This window comes from Lissotriton vulgaris, chromosome 7, assembly GCF_964263255.1.
Source record: "Lissotriton vulgaris chromosome 7, aLisVul1.2, whole genome shotgun sequence".
In the NCBI taxonomy this organism is placed as follows: Eukaryota; Metazoa; Chordata; class Amphibia; order Caudata; family Salamandridae; genus Lissotriton; species Lissotriton vulgaris.
The window spans coordinates 1263442358-1263467289 of NC_141695.1; the positions used below are offsets into that span (position 1 = coordinate 1263442358).

Sequence of the window (24932 nt, forward strand, 5' to 3'; positions counted from 1 at the left end):
GTACCTTGTAGCCCAGTACTGAACCGCAAAAGTAATCCTTACCGGGTTTACTAGTAATCTGTATTTTCTCCATAGGAATCCACTGTGTGCTTTTCTATTAAATTTCTTCTAAGTGTCTACTTTTGAAAACTTGAAATATTCTGTAAAAATCATACAAAATACTGAAACGCAAAATTACTCACCTGTTTTAAGTTGAGACCCCAGTGCTGGACCCAGGAGCCCAGTACTGGATTACAAAAGTAACAAAATCATACTTTACCTGCAACCTGAATTTTCTCCCATTGGATAACATTGCCAGTTTTTCATTGAAAAGTTTTTAAGTGTGAACTTTTAAAACAGCTTTATATTCCTGAAAAATCACTACCATAACAAACGATTTTACTAAATTGGTTTCAGTTTAGGGACCCCAGGACTAAACCTAGGATCCAGTCCTGGAACTACCAACGTAATCTACAAACTAATCAACTGTACATATATGATGAAAACCCATTGAGGTCAATGCTATAGTGTGTCTAGAATTGCGTTGCCTACTGCAACCCCTGTATCTATTGTGTTCACAAAGTTTATTGCCTCTTTGCAAAGTAATTACTTGAGAGTACTCATATCGAGAAAAGTATATTTTTATACCGGTTTGTTCTAAAAATAAACCAACTATATCTGTTGATATAAAAACGATTGGCCTGGAGTTCTATCCTTGAGTGTGTGAAACCTTTTGCTGACTGAGTGTGTACAACAAATGCTTTACATTGTCCTCTGGTACTGCCTTACTGCTCGACAAAGCTACCACTTTTGAGAGTAAGGTCAGTCCTGACTTTAACCTCTGTTATACCTCTGGGGTTTGTGGACCCTATACACACTGTATCTTATTCTGGTCCAGTATATATAGAGCCACTTTCTCACAAGAAGGATGGGTCCTTAAAACCACCTTGTCTGGATGAATAGAAAGGAAAGGAGGTTTAGAAGGAAGAGCCTGGAGCTCACTCACCCTTCTGGCAGAGGTGATAGCTACCAGGAAAGCCAACTTTAGAGTAAGAAGACGCAAAGGACAGTTATGAAGGGGCTCAAAGGGAGCGCACATCAGGTAAGTCAAGACAAGTTTCAAGTCCCACTGAGGCATTATGAAAGGCACCGGAGGGAACGTGTGCATAATGCCTTTGAGGAAAAGGTTAAAAACCTGGGACTTAAAAAGAGAAGGCTGATCAGGAAGCCTCAGACAGGCGGAGATGGCAGAAAGATAACCTTTGATAGTGCCCAGAGCAGAGCCCTGCTAGGCCAAAGACAGAAGAAAGAGAAGAACCTTAGAAAGAGGGGCAGAAAGAGGATCCACAGCCTTCGCTGTGTACCATGCCACAAATCTGTTCCATCGGCAGGCGTATACCATCTTAGTGGAGGGACGCCTGGCTGCCAGAATGACATTACAGACTTCAGGAAGGAGGTCGAAAGCTGTCAACTGTCGCCGCTCAATCTCCACGCATGGAGGTGGAGGCTGGACAGGTTCGGGTGAAGGGCCGTCCCCTGCTGCTGTGAATGAAAATCCTCCCGAAGAGGTAGACGGATCAGGGGATCAATGCTAATACTGAGTAACTCGGGATACCATACTCTTCGAGCCCAGTCCAGAGCCACAAGAATGATTGGGCCCGGTCGCGCCTGATCTTCTTCAGCACTCTGGGCAGAAGAGGTATAGGCGGAAAGGCGTACAACAGACCGCAGCTCCACTTGAGAATAAAAGCATCTCCGAGCGAGTGCCGCCTTGGAAATTCCAACGTGCAGAACTGATGACATTGCACGTTCTCTTCGGTGGCGAATAGATCTAACCAGGGCTCTCCCCACTGCAGAAAGAGACCCTGCACCATGTCCGAGTTCAGACGCCATTTGTGATCCATCATGCACCGGCGGCTGAGTGCGGCTGCCCTGGCGTTCAGAGAACCTGCCAGGTGTTGAACCACCAAGGTAATGCCTTAATGTTCTAGCCACGTCCAGAGGCACAGAGCCTCCTGACATAGGGTCCGCAACCGCACCACACCCTGTTTGTTGCAATACCACATGGCGGTGGTGTTGTTCGTGAACACCTGCACTACACTTCCCCGAACAGAGGGAAGGAATGCCTTCAGTGCAAGTCAGATCACCCGCAGCTCCAGAAGGTTGATATGGAGCCAGGACTCCGCCGGAGACCAGAGGCCTCTGATCTCGCCTCTCCCAAGTGGCCTCCCCATCCCAGGAGGGACGCATCCGTCACTACTGTGTGCTCCAGTTGGGGAAGGGAGAGGGATCTCCCATTGACCCAATCATGATTCGCGAGTCACCACTGCAAGGTTGTGCAGCGCCCTCTGAGATCTGGATGTGATCGGACAGGGTGTCCCGATGCTGCGCCCACTGGAACTTCAGGTCCCACTGCAGAGCCTGCATGTGCCATCTGGCATGTTGCACTAACAGGATGCAGGAGGCTATCAGGCCCAGGAGCCGGAAGGTCATCCTGACTGAAACCTGTGATAGAGGCCGAAAGATCGAAATCATAGCCTGAATATCCCGGACCCGCTGCTCGGGAGGATAAACCCGAAACAGCGTTGAATCCAGAACCGCTCCGATGAAGGGGAGCCTCTGAGAGGGACTCCGGTGCGACTTCGGCACGTTGATGGAGAACCCCAGCAAATGCAGGAGGTCGGCCCTAGTCTGAAGGTGGGAAGCGACTGCTTGGGGCGAGCCCATCTTCAACAACCAGTCGTCGAGGTAGGGAAAGACTGACACCCCTGACCTGCGCAGATGAGCTGCGACCACCGACATCACTTTCGTGAACACCTGAGGGGCGCTGGTAAGGCCGAAGGGGAGCACGGCAACCTGAACATGCTCCTGGCCTACCGTGAACCGCAGGTAGCGCCGGTGGGCCGGCAGGACAGGAATGTGAAAATAAGCGTCCTGCAAGTCCAACACTACCATCCAGTCTCCAGGGTTCAGGGTAGCCAGTACCTGAGCCAGAGTCAGCATCTTCTCCTTCCGGAGGAAGAGATTGACGTCCCAGAGGTCCAAGATGGGACGCAAGCCCCATTTGTCCTTCTTGGGGACCAGAAAGTAATGGGAATTACAACCACTCCCAACTTCCCGACCGGGAACGCACATGATGGCCCCTGGGCCAGGAGGGCCATGACTTCCTGTTGGAGAAGAGCCAAATTATCCCCCGACATGCGGTGGTACAGAGGTGGCATGGCTGGAAGGGAGGACTGAAAGGGAAGTGAGTAACCTTGGCAGATTAACCACTTGTCCGATGTAATTTCGCGCCACTGGTGGAGGTGGTGGCGGACCCTGCCACCCACCGAGGTGGGGTGTTCCCTGAAGCTCAGATTAGGAAGCCTTGGAGGTGGAAACAGCGGGGGTAGAGGTGGACTGACCCGCACGCTGGTTCCCAGACCCACCCCTGCAGGAAGCCACGGCCGCAGCCGCTCTGATGATGGTTCTGCACAGGCTTGTTGGAGGGGCGTGGCTGGGTGCCCCTGCCCTGGCCATGAAAGGAACGAAACCCAGGAGTGGCAGGGTTCTTCGTACAAAGACCCAAGGACTTGGCCATGGCCCGTGAGCCCTTATAGCGCTCCAGTGCACTGTCGGCCTTATCGCACAGGGGTTGGGAGCCTTCAAAGGGCATGCCAATACGCGAGCTCTGGACACCGGACGAGAACCAGGTCAAACGCAACCAGGCATGGTGCCGCAATGCCACAGTAATGGAAATTCCTCTGCCCAACGAATCAGCAGTGTCAAAACCACACCTGATGGAAAACTTAGCTGTATCCTTACCCTCAGCAATAGCTTGGGAAAGGACAGGCTGGACCTCCTCAGAACACTGAGGTAAGACCTGAGCAACCGAATCCCAAACTGCATGGGAGTAACGGCCCAACAAGCAGGCGGTGTTAACCAACCGCAGCCCTAAGCTGGCCGAGGAGAACAACCTCTTACCAAATTGTTCTAGCCTTTTAGAGTCCTTATCTGGCGGAGCTGTGGGAAAGGCACTCTGCGAATTCGAGGCCTGAATGACCAGGCTATCAGGTGTAGGGTGAGGGGTCAGGAAGGCGGGATTACCAGGCGCCGGGTGGTGACTCCTAGCAACGTTTTTATCCACCAGCGCCCCCGTAGCCGGCCGCAACCAAGTGCCCAAAAGGACTTCGTGAGGGCCTAATTGAAAGGAAGCAGCGGCTCCGACGATGTAGACACCGTCTGGAGCAGCTCCGTAAGGAGATTGGTTTTGAGGGCCACTGTAGGGAGGTTGAGATTGAGAGCCTCCGCAGCCCGATGGAGCATCACGGTGTAGGAAGCACCCTCCTCCATAGTAGGCGGAGGAGAGGCAAACCCCGGGTCAGAAGAAACATCGTGTTCTCCCGCCTCGTCCACCCAATCTTGCTCGGAGTCACATTGCCGGGCAAGAGGGTCCTCGGACCCGTCCCGGTCGTCGTCCGCCTCTGGTGTAGAGGAGGACTGTCGCGGCGGCAGAGCCGGAGCTGGATAAGGGATGAACGGCGCCGAGAACGGCGTCGGCTGGGCCGAAGCCGCTTCCCACTGTGGTTCCCAGGCCAGAACAAAATGGTCCTGGGGCAGGGGTGGGATAAACAGCACCCAGTGTGGCGCTGGGGGTGGAGCCAAGGGCCGCTCCGGAGCTGGCAACGCTGCACATAGTGGCGCCGGGGCCGGAGCCAGTGGCGCAGGATCCTGTGGTGCCGGGGCTGGCGCCAGTGGCAGAGCCGCAGGGCCAACAGGATCTGGGCACTGGACAGCGGGGCTCGAAGTCTCGCCGGTGGGAGCCAGAGGCCTGTAAAGGCGGTCCAAGGCAGCAAGGAACTCATGCATCTGTTTGGGAGTCGCCGACGGACCCGGGTATGGCGGGTAGGCTGCGGGACTCCCAGGCTCCAGAGGAGCCGCAGGGCATTGCCCCTGTCCCCCTCATCCGCCTCCGAGGAGTGACGGGGGGACGTTGGAGAGCGAACGTGCTTCTTCGACTTCTTTTTATGGTGTCGCTTACCGGAATCCGAAGGTGAAGACATGGAGCCTGAGGAACGACGGCTCCGGAATCACGAGCGGTCGCGGGAACGGCACCTGGACCCAGAGCGGCGGTGTGACGAATGCCGAACTTTCAGGAATTTCCAATGCTACTCCCGCAAGGCTTTCGGGGCCATGGCTCGACAGTCCCGGGAGTCGTGATCAGTCTTCAGGCAGTAGAGGCAAACATCGTGGGGGTCCGCCACCGACATATTGCGGCGACAGGCCCCACAAGACTTAAAGCCGGGCATCCCTACGTGCACCAGGAGAAAAAGTGGGGAGACAAAAGTCTCAAAATAGTGGTCAAAAAGTGACCAAGGAACGTGCTCAATCCGGATCTGCCCTTGCTGGCGCGGAAAAAGAAGAAGTGACGTCAGTGCGCATGGGTGGCGCCTAAGTACTCTCCGTGACGTCATCTCAGCGCTGACGACGCCAGTGACGGACGCGGAGCCGCAGGACGCCACCTACTGATGCGCAGGGGTACTGCTAAGCAAAAACTTTCCGGATCCAGTCTGACGCCTGGGGATATTCTAAGATAAGGAATCTATCACTAACGTGTCTCTTTCAGATATGTCTTTACATCATCTTTTCCAGAAAACCCCTATGATCCATATGGGTCCCTCTTTCAGTTATCTAGAGTTATCCAACGCTCTTAACATCTCCATTGTGTCTAGTATGCGAAAATATTTTCATCCCAATGTTTTAGAATTTTTGGTTTAAACAGTGAACATGGTAGAGAGTAGATATACACCGAGTGTTCATTTATAGAAATCCGCTGGTGGTATATTTGGACAGAATTTACACAATATGGATGTAATGTATACAATGGAACACATTAGACTCAAAGAGAACATCTTCCCCGGTATTCATTCTTCAACCTGGTAGAAGACCACAGTAAAAAACCTTTCTCCTGGATTCCTTGCTGGTAAAGATCACTTGGCTTGCTTCAATCTGGTCTATTAACTGCAGGCTTGTCTTCCTCAACAGAGTCCTCTTTCTCTCTGGAGTTCTCGGAGAACACCTTTGAACCCACCAGTAGAAACAAAACATCTAAATCTAAAACTGAGGGAAAGTTTGGGGACATTGTGGGCTTGTAGTCGATATCACAGTAGTAAAATGGGCTCCAACCATGGTTGATTTGAAAAAAATAAATATATGTAAATTTTTGGACTCAATCATGGTGTAGAGAGTAAGAGGCCGTCCACAAAAGGAATGTGAAGAGGAGGTTACACAGATGCACTAAAGGAGACTACTATTTAAGGCTGCCTAGTTGAACCGTGGTAGAATAGAACATAAAAAGCATGAAATAATATTACAGCAATGAGGAGTGGGAATGCACGGAGGGAGACCTTCCTCACATTAAAGAGGAGGTGATTCTCCACACATACACCGAAGAAGCCTTTATTTTGAGTCTGTGTAGGTGAACTTTGGGAGAATATAGCAGTATGCATATTACACCAAAAAGGTGGTGGGGATGTAGAGTTGAATTATTGGCGAAAATAATAAATACTGAACAGATACATTGAAAGACAGTATAGTAAGATTTGTATAAGCCAAAACTCACAGTAAAGAGGAGGCAGGGCTGCTGGGGATGGAATCAGCCAGCGTGTGGCCCTGCAAAGGTGCATTGTGGATGCTGTAGCCATCGTCGCTCTCACTTATTGGTGGTTCATTGTCTGTCTCGGACAGGTACCCCTCCCCTGCTTCTTCTTCTGGAGGATCCTCAGGGCTGCCAACTTCACTCGTCACTTCCTCCTCCTCTTCCTCGTCATCGTCATCCTCCTCTTCTTCCCCTTGGGAATCATGAGGAACTGGAGATGCATCCTTGGGAAAGAACACAACAGACTCTTACAAACCGAAATGCTGCAAGAAACCACACACTATTGCTTGCCAACACCCACTAGTTGCCTCCAGCATTAGTTGTTTTACTGTTTCCTTTCACTATCCATCTTGGTCATTCAAATTTTATAATGTGATGCACCAGGTCCAAGCTACATTGGTGGTGAAACTGGTCTTGGTGAGAGAAGAGATGTTAGCTGATGCATCTTGCTTCCACACAGTTTAAATAAATCCTCTCTGCAGTCTTTCACTCCAGAAAGGCTATTCCAGGGGCTGAATGAGACAGTTAATGTGTTGGTTTGACAAATACCTGGACATGGTTGTTTTTGTTGTTGTTAGTCGTCTGGGCTAATGAGGAGGAACAGGTTAAGACCTACCCACTGCCTACACATAGAGCTTCATTAAATGGCTCCTGGAGGCCCCTGGTAATTATTTCACAGTAAGTGCTTAACACCAATAACCTATTTTGGCCCTCCTGCATGCCTCCGTCCTCACTAAAATTTACCAACTTTCTCTAGGATGTGCTTTCTTGTCTGGATCCCTTCCTGTGACCCTTTATGATCATTCTTTCTTAATTCCGGTTTCAATTCAATTACTGGGTTCCTCCAGGTCGCTCGGTAAGTAACACCTTGTTGCACATTTTTGATTTAGTCAGCGCCATGCCACATCAGCCTGAATTAAGTTCACCTTGCTGCCACATTTTCTTAGCACGCAGCACCACTAATTTCTTTTTCTTTCGCTTTTGTTATCGACTGATCTCTCTCCTTTAATTACTCAATTGTCTGTATTATTTAGAATTTGTTTCGTTCATGCTAATTTACTACTTGATTAAGTTCATACCTGTCATGTTGATTTAATTAAATTTACTTCTCTCCTAATATCAACAAGTAGAACATTGCATGCACATTTAATAATGTACTTAACCAAAAGTAATTAATTATTCAGGGACAACCTTTAAACAAATGTACCTTATCCTTACCTTATAGATTCCTCACACTCACATTCTCGTCCTGATGATGATCTCAATTCCTTGAGATCGAAACACTGTTGACCTTTTATACAACAAAAACTCCTTTAATGTTTAACTTCATCGTCAGGAGTTTCTGTTAATGTTTTCATTGAGATGTATATTTTAATTGTCACTTTCACTCGTCACATCACACTTTTTTCACTTCTTTGTGAGCAAGTGAACTAGTTTCCAAAAAAAAGCTGTGATATATTATTTATTAAATAAATATTTCACTATGCCAATGCCCATCTGTGTCCCTCTGTACATTTAGAATCTGCTATTGTTGCGCCTCCTGGCATTTATTAAATACTATATGCCATATCCCATAGGCTAAGTGAATAACACTTTCTTAAATTCAACAGCTCTCGCTGCTTTAGGACCTTTTTGGCCTTATATGAACTACTGTTACCTCTCAATACTATTGACTACCCCAGGTGCAAATATCGGGGCTCCCTTGCTTTGCACTACACCAGTTATACTGGCCAAACATTTTTGGGTTATCTGCTGCTACCAGGAAACCATTTTTAGATCTTCCTTGGCAATATTTCTATCAGTTGACCTTATGTGATCAACAGAACAAGAGCTTTATGAAGCACTATTGAAAGAGAGTATTCGGCTCCACTGACATGTCCATGTCCTTCTTACAGCATCCGATTCAGCAGATGTTGTGTGGATTCTCAGAATAAGATTGTTTGTTGCCTCACAAAACATGGCTGCTGTGTTACATAATGATGTGGCCATGCGCAAGGGTAAACCCTTGGTAATACAGGAATACCCCTGGTTAGCTCATAGAATAGAGTACTAGCTGTTAGTTCAGCAATCGTTAAGGTTGGTTGAGAGGGTTTTTCCCTCAACTAAGATGGCACAAAGACAAGGAACCCTGAACCAACATTTAGGTTCTGGTTTCTAAACCAGTAATGGAGTTCAATGGGCAGATGGAGGAAGAAGGGTTGCAGTTATCACCGTGGGTTTCTTTTAGAATACAGTGTTACCTTGCACCAACAACTTGCCACACCGATAGAAGTTTATTTGATTGGAGGCTGTGTGTGTTTAAGGAGGGTAGACAGCAGCACCAGGCGTCCTGGCAGAGGAAGGGGGAGGCAATGAATCTAAAGAAAATTGGCGCCAACTATCCTTGTGACCCAGGACGATACCCTGATAGCAGCAAGCCTTCAGTGCTGTAGGGGTCTGGTAATGATACAACATGCTGGCGGGAAGAAAGTGGGCTGTGGGTCTGAATAAATACTTGAGACGGCAGCCCAGCAACTGCCATAATAACATATAAACAGCAAGGAAAGTGTTGCGGAGTCTTGAAAAGCAGTAGGTCAGTATGAGTCTTCTGTATAGCGCTAATCATTTGGACAGAGTAGTTCTGTTTATCACTGTAGAATCAAAAGTCAGGTCTTCAGGTATCACCTACAGACAGCTCTATGGTTCGGACGACAGGCCCTGCTGCATGCTCTCAGACACATACCTTTCCTGAGTCGGGTTTAAGGGCTTGTGGCCACATCCTTTCCTCCAGCCGTGACTAGCCGATGTGGATTCAATTGGACAGAGACGCTCCACCTGCTTGTATCTTTCCAGCACAGTTAGTGGTAACTGAGCAGCGTCTACAACCATGGGTACATCAGGGTTTCTTGCCTTGCAGCAAAGGATGCCTCCCCTTTATTCTGCTATAGCACTGTACCAGGGATGGAGGGCTGTTAACCATACCCTATTCCCCTTGCCTTATCGGTGCCAACTGCACCTGCTCTTCTTGTGTAAATAATTGTGTTTGGGTTTACTGGTCCTTGAATTCTGCTGATTTCTGAGGCCGTGCAGGCATGGGTGCTTTAGCTGCTAAGCCTAATATCAGATCTCCAGGATCCAGTTATCGTCACCAGCTTCTGAAACTCCAAGCCTGTGAAAATCTCAGCCCCAGGGGGTTGCAGCTGCATTTAGTAGCCTAGTTAGCACCTAAATGATCATGGCTGTGCCACTGCACACTCTTCATCTTCCTTGTAAATGATTACTGCCAGATGGTATCATGCAGCTCTGCAAACAGTGCAGCACTACTAGTGCCACACTATCATATATCTACAAGAAGCCTTGCAGGTGCTGCTTCTCCATTGTAACATCACATTTGCTGTCTCTCAAATGTGCAAACAATATCAGTGTACACTTTCAGCTGCGAACACCTCCACACGCCTCCCACCATCACTCTTAAGAGTGAGTGAAGCATAAAGAAGTGACAAGCCAGCCAGAGCTGCGAGGAGCAATCCCCCTCTTCTGTAATTTTTTAAAAGTTAGACTTTTGTAAGGGTACAGTGGCAGCAGTGTCTTTTAAGAGTCATGAGAATACTGGCTGAGGCTTGTGTCTACGTGAGTGCAGGGTGAGAGGTGTGCCCGTGTTGAGTGCAAGGTGAGAGGTGTGCATGTGTTGAATGCAGGGTGAGAGGTGTACCTTAATGGGTTCAGCGTGCGGTACATTAAAAATTAACCTACTGACATTACCAACAATGGTTTTCCTCTTGGGCTTTATGGCTCTCAGAGAACCTGCGCTTGCAAATGTTGTGAAGTCTCTGGGCCACTGTAAGAAGTGACACTACTACAACAGACTCATATGGACACTGCTTCAGGTGGAAAAAATTGCTCTTTCGGGACCAGCTTTAGAGTCACTCAGTATTAAGTGTGATAGGGCTGTCTTTGCTACAATGTATCTGCTCACCTGACACCCAAGTTACAGGTACAGGACCTGGTTCTGGAGTTTCGAGCTTGCAGATCTCACATCTAGTCCCTTAATTTGTCCTCTCTGTTCCTGCGTCTATTTGGCAAGAGGATTGACTGCTCTACATTGGATAAACTCTTTTAAGTGCTTCACATTTTGCACCCATCCTAATGAGGGCCAGACAGGCTGTTTAAAGCAGAAGGGTTTGTTGTGCCTCCATTTCAGAGTGTCTGTTGCCAACAGAAAGCTCACTTACAGCCTGGTACTGTCTTTGTATTGTATTTGGTTTTTCAAGTTATGGGCCTGATTTAGATCTTGGCAGACAGGTTACTCCATTACAACGGTGATGGATATCCCGTCCACAGAAATACAAATCCAATAGGATACAGTGGAATTTATATTTCGGCGGACAGGATATCTGTCACTATTGTGACAGAGTAACCCACCCGGCAAGATCTAAATCAGATCCTATATGTTTTAGTCAAATTTTCTTTATTGAGTTTTAACTGGGCACAGCATTATACAGTGTCACCAAGCAACAACGGGATTGTCAGCAGTGTATATTTGAATGCAAGTGAGAGAAAGTTTCCAATGTATAATGACATTTGCTATTGTGAACAAATGTTCCAGAGAGAACACTGCCAAAAAGTAGTCTGTATCAGAGTCATAATAATTGCCCAACAATGATCCCCCTTAAAAATAAAAAGTATAAACTATAAACCATGAGTGAGATTATCGAAGTTACATATTATGAGAAGGATGCAGGTGAACCAGGCCGAGGGTCCCTCCCCAGTGGACCACAAGTAGGATCAGGTTCTTCGTTAGTTCTCTTATGGCATTATATATGGATGAAGTACCCGTGTTCGAGTGGGGCAGGCTGTGAGCGGAAGGCCAATGGACAGGAAAGCAACTAATGGAACCTATGTATATTCAAAGAGGAACCCCATGTATATTGAAAGTTCTTAAAGTTGTCCAAGAGTATGTTGGTCATTCTTTCCACGGTCAAGTCCTGCCACAATCAGGCATGCCACTGTGTAATTGAGGGGGGTGTTATTTTTTTCCCACGACGCTGGCAACGTCATCTTGGCCGCCCCTAGGCATAACCAGAATATTGAGCGATCGCTTGATGTTTGGGTTGTAAAGGATGGATCCCGCAGTCCCAACAGGGCAAATCCCGGCATGAAAAGGATATAATAACCCAGTATGTCTTTAGTCGTGCTAAAATTTCAGACCAGAACGGGCAGATTATCGCAAAGTCCCAACATATGTGATGAAAGTCTCCCAGCCTCCCCATTGTGTCCCATTTATCAAACCCGGGGCATTTACTAAGTTGTCCCAATATATCCGGTTCCCAGAGTGGAGTTGCTTTAATCAAACGGTTATGCCAACCCAACTTCTTTGTGACTTCATGCCAAACCTAAACCGTCCGGGCTGTGCGGCCAGTCAAGCTAAGTTTACGGGAATTGGTATACAGTGCCCTATTATAGCCGCCCTGCCCCATGAACCAGTGATCCGTACGAGAATAGGGGTCTTCATGTGGGCTAAATACCCATATATTTATTGCTGTCAATTTGGAAGCCTGATAATAGAGTCGTATGTCTGGTAACCCTATGGCCCCGTCATCCCATCCCATTGTGAGCTTATTAATTGCAATACGCAGTGGACGGTTCTCCCACAGTAGTCCCCGCACAACCCTATCAATTTGGGAGAAATACGAGTCTGGAATAGGATTGGGAGTGTTCTGTAACGCATACAGAAAGCATGGAAGCGCGAGCATCTTAAAAAGGGCTGCAAGCCCCAGGAGAGTGAGAGGGAGAGATCGCCAGTGTAGGGCATCTGATTTGAGATGTTGAAGTGGCCCCAGCAGGTTCTGTTTGAAGAAAAGGTTAAAATCCTGGGTAACACAGATACCCAGGTAGCAAAAACCCTGGGATGCCACTGGAATGGCATAGCCCCGAGGACTGGATGGGGGGTTGCCCCATAATGCATACATCTGAGATTTGGACCAATTTATCTTGTATCCGGAGTGTGCGCTAAATATATAATATATGGGGAGTTCCCGCTGCATAGAACGCGCTGGAGAGGCCAAATACAGAAGAATATCATCAGCGTATAGCAAGATGTGGTCCTCGTGGTCTTAGGTCCATTTAAGTCCCCTTATTTCTAGATCTCCCCTAACCCAAACGGCCAGTGGCTCTAGTACCAGGGTGAAGAGGAGTGGAGACAGGGGACAACCTTGCCTCGTGCCCAGTCGGAGGGGAAAAGTGGCTGAGCGGTGATTTTTAACGGTGACATGTGCGGTGGGCTGTGTATACAGTAGCCTAAACCATCTTATTACCAGGGATCCAAACACCATGCGAGCCAACACGGCAAAGAGAAACTCCCATTAAATGGTGTCAAATGCCATGGTGGCATCTAATAATAATAAGATCGCGTATTCCCTGATGGTGCCAAGTTTACCAAGGGCCCCGTTGACCCTTCGCAAATTCCGGGCCGTGATTCTTCCCGGCATGAATCCGGACTGGTCCAAGTGAACCAGTCCGGTGATATAAGGAAGGATTCGATTGGCCAGTAGTTTGTCCAAGATCTTAGCCTCAATGGTAAGGAGGGAGATAGGACAGTATTATTTACAGTCTTCTGCCGGTTTATGGACAACTGCTATAGAGGCGGATCCGATATCAACCGGAAGGAGTCCTGACTCAAAACATTCCATGTACAGACTCAACAAGGCGGGAGCTAATTTAGCTCCCATGGGTTTAAAAAGTTCAATAGGGAGTCCATTAGGACCCATCGCTTTGCCAGAGCGTACGTCCTGTATGGCCTTTTGACTCTCCCTCACAGTAATGTCCACCGCTAGGGCGTCCCTATCTTGTGGGGAGAGACTCACCATATTTATAGTGGCAAGGAGATCGTCCGACAGCGGGGCTTGAGATCTCTCTGATATACTAGAAACTTCCTCAAAATTAGATGCAAAGGTGTCAGCCCTTTTATGAGGGTCGGTGCGAAGTGCACCATCAGGGCCAGCTATCGCATGGACGCATCTCGAGGATTGCTCCTTGCATTCCAGCCATGCCAAAAGTTTGCCTGTGCGTTCACCTTGTCCATAGATTCTATGACGGGTGGATAGGGAGCGCGCAGTGGCTTCTTCCAAAAGAAGTTGCCTATAGTCCTGTCTGCTAATCTTTACATTATGTTGGGTAGTAGGATCGGGGGCATGAGCGACAGCCTCTTCCTTTTTTTTATTTTAAATATTTTTTATTAGCATCAAAAGTACACAAGAACCAAAACAAGCAGATCAAAAATATCCAAAAGTCACATTTAACAATGACATTAATCACAAACAAAAAAAAAATACGGTCATGTAAAAGAAAAAGAAAAGAAAGAGGAGAAAGAGGAGAAAAGGAAGGAATAGATGCCATTAAATTAAGACATAAATGTACCCCAGATTATGTCCATTTTTTGTTTAGCCCGAAGGCCCTTTGAGTTAGCAAGAGTGGTCTCCATAGCATAGATTTCTTTAACAAAGCTCCACCATTCCATAACAGTTGGTGGGTTTTTCTGTATCCAAACTCTGGCAATAATAAGTCTTGCACACAAAATTAAAATGATCAGCAAATCATTAAATTCATTTTGATCCATGCATGTACCAATCAGTACATCGGTTGAAGAAAAAGAGATTGGTTGATTAAGTCTGTCCGAAACCACCTTAACTATACCACTCCAGTAATCTTCAAGCATAGGACAAAGTAAAAACATGTGAGTAATATCAGCCCCACTTAAATCGCATTTAGGGCATCTCGTTCGTTCACTAAAATTATTATTCTTTGTCCATTTAAGAATTCTCTCTGGGGTATGATACAGTTGACATATAGATTTAAACATTTGCAACTTAAGGCTAGAAGAATGAACTGACATATCTAAGCTCTTAAAAGATAAGGTAATTAGGTCAGATGGTATATTTGCAGCTAGCTTTGTATTCCATTTCGCAGTTAATTTTATTAAATCGCTAGTAGAAAAGACAGCAAATAATTTGTATCCTATACTAATCAAAGCTTGGTCTGATTCTCTATAAATACAGTCCCAAAAGTCTGAATCTATTATCCTATTAAGTTCTAACTTTTTCACTAAATAATCCTTAATTTGAAAATATTTAAACCTAGCCAGTTCAGATAAGTGATAGCATTGCCTCAATTTTTCAAATGTCATAAACCCTTGATGATCATACAGGTCTCCCAATAATCTAAAACCAGATTCTGAATATAGTTTACATATTGATTCATTAAAAATTGAAGGAAGTCCTGGATTACCCCAAAGAGGTGTTTTATAATGGAAATAGGAGGCATTACATTTCATCATGATGGAGCGACAAATATTAACAGTATCTCGTATAGTCTTAAACCTAACCCTTTTGAAATAATTAGGGTCATTTAATCTGTAAATAAACATAGTGGCATCTTGTCCTAACAAAAATTTATGAAAATACAAACATTTATCCAGAATTGTTAAACTACGAAAGCGCGTTAGAAAAGCCGACCAATAATAAAGTTTGAAGTCTGGAAGAGCCAGACCTCCTTGACTGAAAGGAAACTTAAGTAAGGAGATTGCCCGTCGGGCCTTTTTATATCCCCATATGAAACTACTAATGATCCCTTCTAATCTGACAAAATAAGAGTTATTAACACGTAAAGGAATTGCCCGAAATAAATATAGATATTTAGGCAGAATCTTCATTTTAATTAGATTTATACGTCCGATAATATTAAGGGGAAGTTTGTGCCATTTCTTAAATTGCATTACAGTCTCTTTTAATAATACTTCGTAATTTAGAGCCACAACGGAATCAATATCTGAAGAAATGTTAACACCAAGATATGTTGCGACCTTACAGATACCTGAAATAGAGGTAGGAAGATGATGATTTGCAACAATTTGAGTTTTAATAGTGTTAAGTTTGTAACCAGAGACTGATCCGTATATATTTGCTTCGATAGAAATACCTTTCAAAGCTTGAGTTACATCCGAGGAAAACACTGCTACATCATCTGCATATACCGTAATGTCCAGTTTATTCAAACCATTAAAAGAAGGAATAATTAAAGTCTGACGTTGGAGAGCAATTAAGAAAGGTTCCATACCCAGAGCGAAAAGCAGGGGTGATAAAGGACACCCCTGTCTTGTCCCCCTCTTAATTGAAAACATAGGAGAGTATTTTCCCATGTAAGATATTTTACCCATTGGGTTGTCATAGAGTGATTGAATCCACCTCAGCAATTGACCATTAATGCCAAATGCCTGTAGAGCTGGCCATAAAAAGCCCCACCCCACTCGGTCAAATGCTTTTTCTGCATCTAGTAAGATCATACCGAGTGGGGCGGACTGTATCCGTGCTACATCAAAAGCAGAGATGGCCATATTAATGTGCGCTGTTGTATCACGTTTTGGTATGAATCCATGTTGTTGGGGAGATACTAGTTGAGACATAACTGGTGCAAGCCTGATGGCCAATATTTTAGCAAAGATTTTGGCATCGCTATTAATAAGTGAAATTGGTCGATATGATCCCCTCTCATGAGGTATTTTGCCCTTTTTTAAGAAGAAAATGATTTGAGTTAGATTCCAAGATTTAGGTGCTTGTTGTCCATTACCAATTGCCCGTATCACTTCCAAAAATAAAGGTATTACTTCCTCCGCACAACATTTATATAGTTCCAGAGGAATAAAATCCTCCCCTACTGCTTTCCCTGTTGCTAAGGAGTTAATAGCCTCTCTAATTTCTTTTACTGTAATGTCTTCCTCTAGTTGTTTTGTTTGTTGTGGTTTTAAGACATTTACTGTATTAAGTTCTATATACTTTTTGACACTATCTTCCGATGTTACATATTCTGGAGTATATAAAGCTTGATAGTAAGAAGCAAATTGTAGCAATATAGATTTAGAATCGCTAACCATTTGATCATTATCTCCTTTGATTTCTTTAACTATGTTCTGCGCACGATCTTCGGCAACTCTATAAGCCAAAAGTTTACCAATTTTATCTGCATTTTCATACTGATCAAGCTGATATTTTTTTAATTTATTAATGCTTTTAGTTCTAAGAAGATCTTTGAGTGCAACTTTAAGTTCGATTAATTTAAGATTAAGATTAAATATATCTGAAATCAGTGCCTCATCAGATAAAGCTGTTGATAACTGAAGTTCAATATCACGAATTTCAGCAAGCCTTTTCTCATTCAAAATTCGATGTTCTTTATTTTGATGCCATATATATTGCTGTGTAAAACCACGTATGCTAGCTTTACAAGCGTCCCATACTATTAAGGGTTGACTAGATTGAATATTTATATCAATGAATTGTTTCAGGTGTTCTTTAAGTTGACTCACAAATCCATTGTCAGAAAATAAATATCTAGGAAATGAGAAAAGTCGTGGAGAAGAATCTTCGGGAGTGATCTCAAAAATGAAAGAAATTGGGTTATGATCTGAGGTTACCCTTGGATGGATTGCCATTGAACATTTATTACAATTAAGAATGGAATCTGAGACCCAAATCATGTCTATGCGTGAGCATAGTTTATGGGGGGCGGAGTAGTAGGAATACCCTGCAAGTTTATGATTTAAACATCTCCAAGAGTCTTTTAAAAAATGATTAGATGCTAAGTCCAAAATTGCTGCTCTAGTTTTCCGCATTCTTTGAAAGGAATTTTTCCTAGTTGTGTCCAAAGCATAATTCATAATACAATTGAAATCGCCCATAACAATAAATTCCCCTTCCCATCCGAGCAATTCTATATTAATATGATCAAAAATTTGTGGTTCATCTTGGGTTGATGCATAAATTCCACATATTGTATATTTCCGGCCTTCCAGTTTTATCTGAGCAATAGACCATCTACCAGCTTTGTCAGTTAGTGTCTTAAGTATTTCACATTTCAGCCCTTTTTGCTTTAGGATCGCAACTCCACGAATAGAAGCGTTAAATCTAGTACAGACTATTATGTCATATCCTAATTGCTTCAGCAGATGCTTATCTTTATAAGGTATATGAGTTTCAGTTATAACCACTATTTGAGGATTGTACATTTTCAACTCTTCATACACTAGGCTTCTCTTTGTTCTATTAGTTAATCCTGAAACATTCCAAACTAGCCATTTTATACAATGCATTGTAAAAGATAGAAATCCTTATCTATATGACCGTCATAACCAATCAAATCATTTTTATAGATCATATTAATTTTGTTTATTTTGTGCCTTTTGATGCATTTTTTTCCTCCCCCAAAAAACTCTCCCTCTCCCCCTCCCCGCACTTCATAACAGCCACCCCCCACCCAATAGTTACCTGCTGGTACCCCCATTCGAATGACTGCCGTTCCCCTGGCAGTGGGTGAGCGGTTAGAGCGCTAATAGGGTCCAGGTATTCAATATTAATCATATCAAAAAGAAAAAAAATACGGAAAAACCATGCTACACAGTACCCTTTATCTCAAATATAGCCTAGGCCAAAGATCAATCACTTGCACCCCCCACAACAATTAGAGGTAATAGTAATATATCCAGAAATCTAGAAAGCCATAAATGCTAAGCTTTTAGTCATTCACTTAATCATTTCCCCAAACGCCAAGAGGCAATAGCCTTTTCAACTTCATTTACTTCCAAAAAGAAATAGGATCAGCCATTTTTAATCACTTTTAGTTTTGCAGGTTCCTGTAAATAAACTTGACATCCAAGTTCTTTAATCGGATCAATGAATTGTTTCAGTTTCCATCGTCTTTCTAACGAAAGTTTGCTTAGATCCGATCTCACAAAAAAAATAGTAGAATCAATGGTAACTGGAGTGTTTGGCCGCGCTTTTAAGGAAATAGCTTGTCGGAGCAAGTAGTTGCCTATGTAAATCAGAATTGGTCGTGGAAATTTACTACTCTTATCCTTTTGAACTAGGGGTAACCGGTGAGCCCGTTGAATCTGAGAGTCCCAATCCCAATCTGAGAGGTCGGGAAAGGCCTTTTGAAATAGTTGAGTGATATATGCTCTCGGATCTGCCCCCTCGGCTCCTTCAGCAATACCAAAAATGCGGAGATTCTGTCTCCTTTGTCTATTTTCTAAGTCTTCCAGCTTAGCTTGCATCTGAAGAAGTTGGGAGGCATGTTTATTCACTGTTATTTCGGAGCGCTGTGATTTCTCCTCTGTTATCACCACTCTTTGCTGCAATTCCTCTATATCTTGAGCCACAGCCCCCAATTTACATGCCATCTCTTGTAATGAGGTTTGAGTTCTATTATTATCTTCCCTCATTTGCTGGTAATGAATTTTAGCTTCTTGTTTCTGTTCATTTAAAAGATGTAGTATTGTCTGAAAAGAAGCGGAAACCTCCCCCTGAGGAATCCATTCTGTTGGTACACTGGATGACGGGAGAACTGTATTTTCCGGATGTATTTCTTGCATAGTTTCATCTATCAGAGCTGGACCTGTGTTGCATACAGACACAATAGGAGTATTAGGCATATCTTGGGTTATACTGTTACTGCTGTTATTACTACTATCGCTACAGCTAATTAACAGAGGAGCAGAGTTGTCTTCCATAAGTATCATAGAGATATAGAAGGGTGTGGATGATCCAGTAAAATTTCCTCAGAAGATTTTGTAGACTCCTTAATCAGGACAGACAGATCAAGTCCATCAGCTGGGACTATCGCCTTCGTCTTCGTAGTAACAGAGATAGTAGACTGAATGGGACTGGGTGGTGCTTTGAGTGGTACATTGTTGATTTGATTTGAGTCCATTAATCCAGGTCTATTCGTCGTATTCACCATAGTAGTAGCTCCGTTTGCTTCTTTGGTAATGATATTTTGATCGCTAGGGCTGTTACCAGATAGTCTCATCGCCATTGATTTTACACCACCCTTAGCCTGCACCCATTGTCTAATTGGACTGTTTTCGGCAATTGCTTTCAGAACACTAGTCTTAGATTTGCTTGTAGTTTTTGTGGTCTTATTCTTATTTTTACCTTTCGATTTTTTAGTATTGAAAGCCTTATTTTTATCTTTGATTAATCTTAAAGGTGTGTTACCCCCTTGTTCATTAAGGTCCATGTATTCTTCATCTGTCTCAGCAACATCCGTATTGTCCCCAGCCTCGCCTTCTTCCACGCCCTCAGTACTCCCCTTGTCTAGAGGCATACTAGTCATCTCAGTCTGAGGGGCTTTTGTATTAGAGTCTGTATTAATCACATTGTTCAACAACTGAGGCTCTGAGGGCTCAATAGTTCCTTTAACCATAATAGTAGCCGCATTAGTGGAGGCATTAGTTGAATCTGTAACCCCTTCATCTACAATAGCCAACTCCGTGGTATCTGATATTGACGAGACATTTGAGTTATTTAAAGTGGCATCGTTCGGAGCTATTGCAGTAACAATCTGACATAATGTCTCAGGCGCATTATTGGCAGATAGAGACTTTTTACCTGCAGTTAATTCCCTTGTAGCCGGCACTAGCAAAGATACCGGCGTAGTCGTTGTAGTCGTTGCTCTCCCGTTAGCAGCTGTTGTCCGGGTAGAGCGTGTAGGAGGTTTCGGCGCCATCCCGTAAGAGCTCGCCTTCTCTGTCAGCGCTGCTGCCGGTGCCGTGAAGGAGCGCTGGAGCAGTCGCAGACCAAACCAATTGAATGCTGTCAAGCTCGCCCAGCTCGTCCAACCCTTCGTGGACTCTAGAGCAGAGCGTGGAAATTTCGTAAATCTCTGAATGCTGACGGAGCACAGCAGGCTCCGGATACGGCTCTCGATCAGCCGAAGCTGCCGCATTCAACATACAGCACTCGCGGTTTCAGTGTAAGTTTATCGAACTCTCCGTTCTCTTTCTCTCTTTAGCAAAGCAATGGTTCCTAGATTAAAACATTTTCAGCGATGTATAGCGAAGTGTAGCACCGCTTGTCATATCAATCATCCATTAAGCTCAGCCCGGACCCAGTCAGCGTTCTCCACTCCGGCGCTGTCAATCCGCCATCTTGGACCATCATAACGGTATGATTAAAAGCAGAGTGAGGATAGTATGGAAAGAATTACTATCAGTCCTAGATATTAATTGGTCAACATGTTATAGCCCTAACAGGCTTTCATCAGGACCTATGCTATACACTACTGTAACAATGAAACAAACACACCATGGGTGATAATGATGTAGACCTACCGGTACATTTTTACTCTATGGTAGTCTCATCTATGTTTGACAAACACTCTCCCATAAATGTTATGGGGAAGGCCTCACCTCGCCTGGCACTCGCTCAGGTCCGTCGTTGCCTCGGTCTGTCCTCTGAGCCGAGGCTCAGAGGACAGACTGAGGCAACGACGGACTGGTAGTATGAGTGATAGTAATTATTTCCATACTATCCTCGCTCTGCTTTTAATCATACCGTTAAGATGGTCACTCCCAAAAAAGTAGTTCTTTGTCACCATAACAGGTATTTTTAATACTATTCTTCACACTTTGAGCACTGCAACTCTTTTCCCTTCAGCCCTCTAACACTACCTGCTGGCTGTCCATCTCACTGGTGGATCCTATACGAGCATCCCTCGACAAGAGATCTTAAGAGGTGTCTAGTGGATACCAGTTTCTAATTCGAACCCAGGTAATGTGGTTCCGCCTCCGGGTGGGCTGATGGGTATTTTCACTGCTTGTTCTCTCTCCTTTTGATTGTTTTTCTTCTATACACTACATTTGAGTGTGTAGTTTTTCCACAGTATCCATAGAGACCCTTAGCATCCCCTTTTGTGTGGTTTAAGTGTTTAGTTGGGGGACAGGATGCAAGTTGGTCTATAAACATTGTTTCCCCTTAGACCCTCCTCACATTTTGTTCTTTGTTGCACAATATCTATTCCCAGCTGAATGTGAAAGGCACAGATTTAACAGACAGTCCCTCTTACTTGTCCAATGTTCGTAGTCACCCCATAGGGCTCTGAGAATCTGAATCAGAGTGAGGAGGGGGCCGTCCCTGTTGACGCTGGTCCCTGGCTCCGTCGGCTGCAGATATAGATTTGTGTGATCTCTTACCCACTGTATACCAGCCGTCAAGCCAGTCCCAGGCATCCTCATGTCTCGTGAAGAACAACAGTTTGCCATCTGATTCCACTCGGAGTTTTGCTGGGAACAACATGGCATATTTGATCTTCTGGTCTCTGAGAGCTTGCTTCACTTCTAGGAAGCTACAACGTTGTTTTTAGACCCTTAAGGTGAAATCCGAGAAGAAGGACACCTTACTATTTTCAAATGTCAGCGGGGGGCCGCCCGCGCTGTCTGGAGGATGTCGCGGTCACGAAAATGAAACACTCGGAAAGAAGCAGTCTGAGAGGGGGCGCCCGGTTTCAGCCTACCCCAGGTAAGCAGTGAGCTTGTTCAATGGAGAAACACTTGGACAGTCCTCCTGGCTGAAGTTGCTGGAGGATCAGCTCCTCAACGAACAGTCGGCTGCCTGCCCCTCCGCCCGTTCTGGAATGCCAAGGATCCGAACATTGTTGCGCCTCATTCTGTCTTCACAATCGTCCAGTTGTATGGTCATTGCCTCATGGGAAGTTCGCAGCTTGGTCACCTGTTTTTTTTAGAAGGGCTGTATCAGTCACCAAATCTTTAGTGGTGTTCTCAACGGTACTCACGCGATCTGCCATTTTCCTCATGTCTTCCCTAATTAAGGCAACTTCTGCGGCTACTGTGTCGATACGGGTTTTGAGAGAGGTCTGGTACAGTGGTTATAGCCGCTAAAATATCTTTGTTCGTAGGCTCTGAACTCTCACTCTGAGTTGCAGCAGTGCCCTGGCCTTCCTCTTGAGTCTGCCATGCATATTTGTCCCATTTGGCCTGCATGGCAGTTCGCCCGCTGCTGCCTGTCGCCATGTTTGCTCCACCAAAAGGGGAGTGATGTAGGGCCGGGATGCAACAGCTACTCAACGCCGCCTGCAGAGGGATCCCCCACTCGGCCTGTTGGTTTTGGCAAGCGGCACCCCAACCCCCAAGCAGATGAATCACTATTTAGCGCCCCTCAGAAGGGCAGAGGGCTCTGGTCGCCCACTGTGATGTGGTAGCTGGAGGCCCTGGCTCCTTTGTGCTCAGTGGGCCACCGTTCTGATAGCCCCTCTACGGGTAATCCCGACGAATCCTCTTAGGTCCAGTCCCAAGACCAATCACCAGCTGGAGCACCAATCCGTCTCCTCCCCTCAGAGGTCTATAATGGCTGCCTTCTTAACCCCTCTCGGCTGGCAGCAGGTAGCAAGCCGGATGCTGTGGCCCCTCTGGAAGCCCCTTGCTTTGTGAAGGTTGCTGCGCATTCTATATGGCTCTGTGTCCCGTTGGGGGTTCCACGTGTGAGTGGGCCTATTTGTGGGTAGTATTGACGGCCCTCAGGACTGCATATGGAATTGGAGGGGCAGGCAGGATAAGGACTGCATTGGGTTCTAGGGCCGCGGGGTATGCCCGCTCCTGTTACTCAAGCCCCTTCCAACTGTGGGTGATGGCCGCAACGCGGGGAATCGGCCTCAGCCGGCGCCAGATTTTTCCCTCTCCCCGGCGTCCACCAACCTGCCGGAATGCACAACGAGATGTCCCCTGAATGGTTGACGTTGTCAAGGATGAGGGCGCCGCTCGTCCGCCACTTTCGATTTCAGCCGCGGGCCAGGCCTCAGATGCGGCGTTGAGTAGAACTCGTCTGCCGAGGAGCGACACTCCCCTCCGGCAGCTTCACGTTGGGCAGCCACACAAGGGCCCCTCTGATTTCCCCACAATTTCGTATGCTTCTGTTCTGGGAAGGACATGGCTTTTGTAGTTCGGACTGGACTGTTCCCATGGGGCACAGGGTCAGAGCTGATTTGCATATCGCCATTGTCTAACCCAGGGTGGTGTGGAGTGCAAAAAAACGATGGATTTGGGCCCAGATCTTTGGACTGGGGTGATTGTGTGACATTGATCCACATTCGGTCCATCACCTGTTGTTTTTGCATATTCCGCCCTAAGTGCGCTGGGGATGCCCAGACGTGGGTCCCAGGCACTCCACACCACTGGAGTCAAGCTAGCCGGGCTGATGAGAGGTGTTACCTCGAAACCGGTCCGGTCCTCGGATGCTTGATTCCGTTCTGGGAAGGACATGGCTTTTGTAGTTCGGACTGGACTGTTCCCATGGGGCACAGGGTCAGAGCTGATTTGCATATCGCCATTGTCTAACCCAGGGTGGTGTGGAGTGCAAAAAAACGATGGATTTGGGCCCAGATCTTTGGACTGGGGTGAGTGTGTGACATTGATCCACATTCGGTCCATCACCTGTTGTTTTTGCATATTCCGCCCTAAGTGCGCTGGGGATGCCCAGACGTGGGTCCCAGGCACTCCACACCACTGGAGTCAAGCTAGCCGGGCTGATGAGGTGTTACCTCGAAACCGGTCCGGTCCTCGGATGCTTGATTCCGTTCTGGGAAGGACATGGCTTTTGTAGTTCGGACTGGACTGTTCCCATGGGGCACAGGGTCAGAGCTGATTTGCATATCGCCATTGTCTAACCCAGGGTGGTGTGGAGTGCAAAAAAACGATGGATTTGGGCCCAGATCTTTGGACTGGGGTGAGTGTGTGACATTGATCCACATTCGGTCCATCACCTGTTGTTTTTGCATATTCCGCCCTAAGTGCGCTGGGGATGCCCAGACGTGGGTCCCAGGCACTCCACACCACTGGAGTCAAGCTAGCCGGGCTGATGAGAGGTGTTACCTCGAAACCGGTCCGGTCCTCGGATGCTTGATTCCGTTCTGGGAAGGACATGGCTTTTGTAGTTCGGACTGGACTGTTCCCATGGGGCACAGGGTCAGAGCTGATTTGCATATCGCCATTGTCTAACCCAGGGTGGTGTGGAGTGCAAAAAAACGATGGATTTGGGCCCAGATCTTTGGACTGGGGTGAGTGTGTGACATTAATCCACATTCGGTCCATCACCTGTTGTTTTTGCATATTCCGCCCTAAGTGCGCTGGGGATGCCCAGACGTGGGTCCCAGGCACTCCACACCACTGGAGTCAAGCTAGCCGGGCTGATGAGAGGTGTTACCTCGAAACCGGTCCGGTCCTCGGATGCTTGATTCCGTTCTGGGAAGGACATGGCTTTTGTAGTTCGGACTGGACTGTTCCCATGGGGCACAGGGTCAGAGCTGATTTGCATATCGCCATTGTCTAACCCAGGGTGGTGTGGAGTGCAAAAAAACGATGGATTTGGGCCCAGATCTTTGGACTGGGGTGAGTGTGTGACATTGATCCACATTCGGTCCATCACCTGTTGTTTTTGCATATTCCGCCCTAAGTGCGCTGGGGATGCCCAGACGTGGGTCCCAGGCACTCCACACCACT

The 24932-nt window shown here is 46.1% G+C and overlaps 1 protein-coding gene across 7 annotated transcripts in view; it reads right to left on the minus strand.

Annotated features, from left to right (window-relative positions):
* The window catches only part of BRD8 (bromodomain containing 8), a 483292-nt gene that overhangs the window by 202221 nt on the left and 256139 nt on the right, over positions 1-24932 (minus strand). For all 7 annotated transcript variants that reach the window (XM_086931819.1, XM_086931816.1, XM_086931815.1 and 4 more), the window contains one exon: positions 6581-6840. In XM_086931819.1, coding sequence (XP_086787945.1) covers positions 6581-6840 — 260 coding nt within the window. The remainder of the gene's footprint in view (positions 1-6580; positions 6841-24932) is intronic.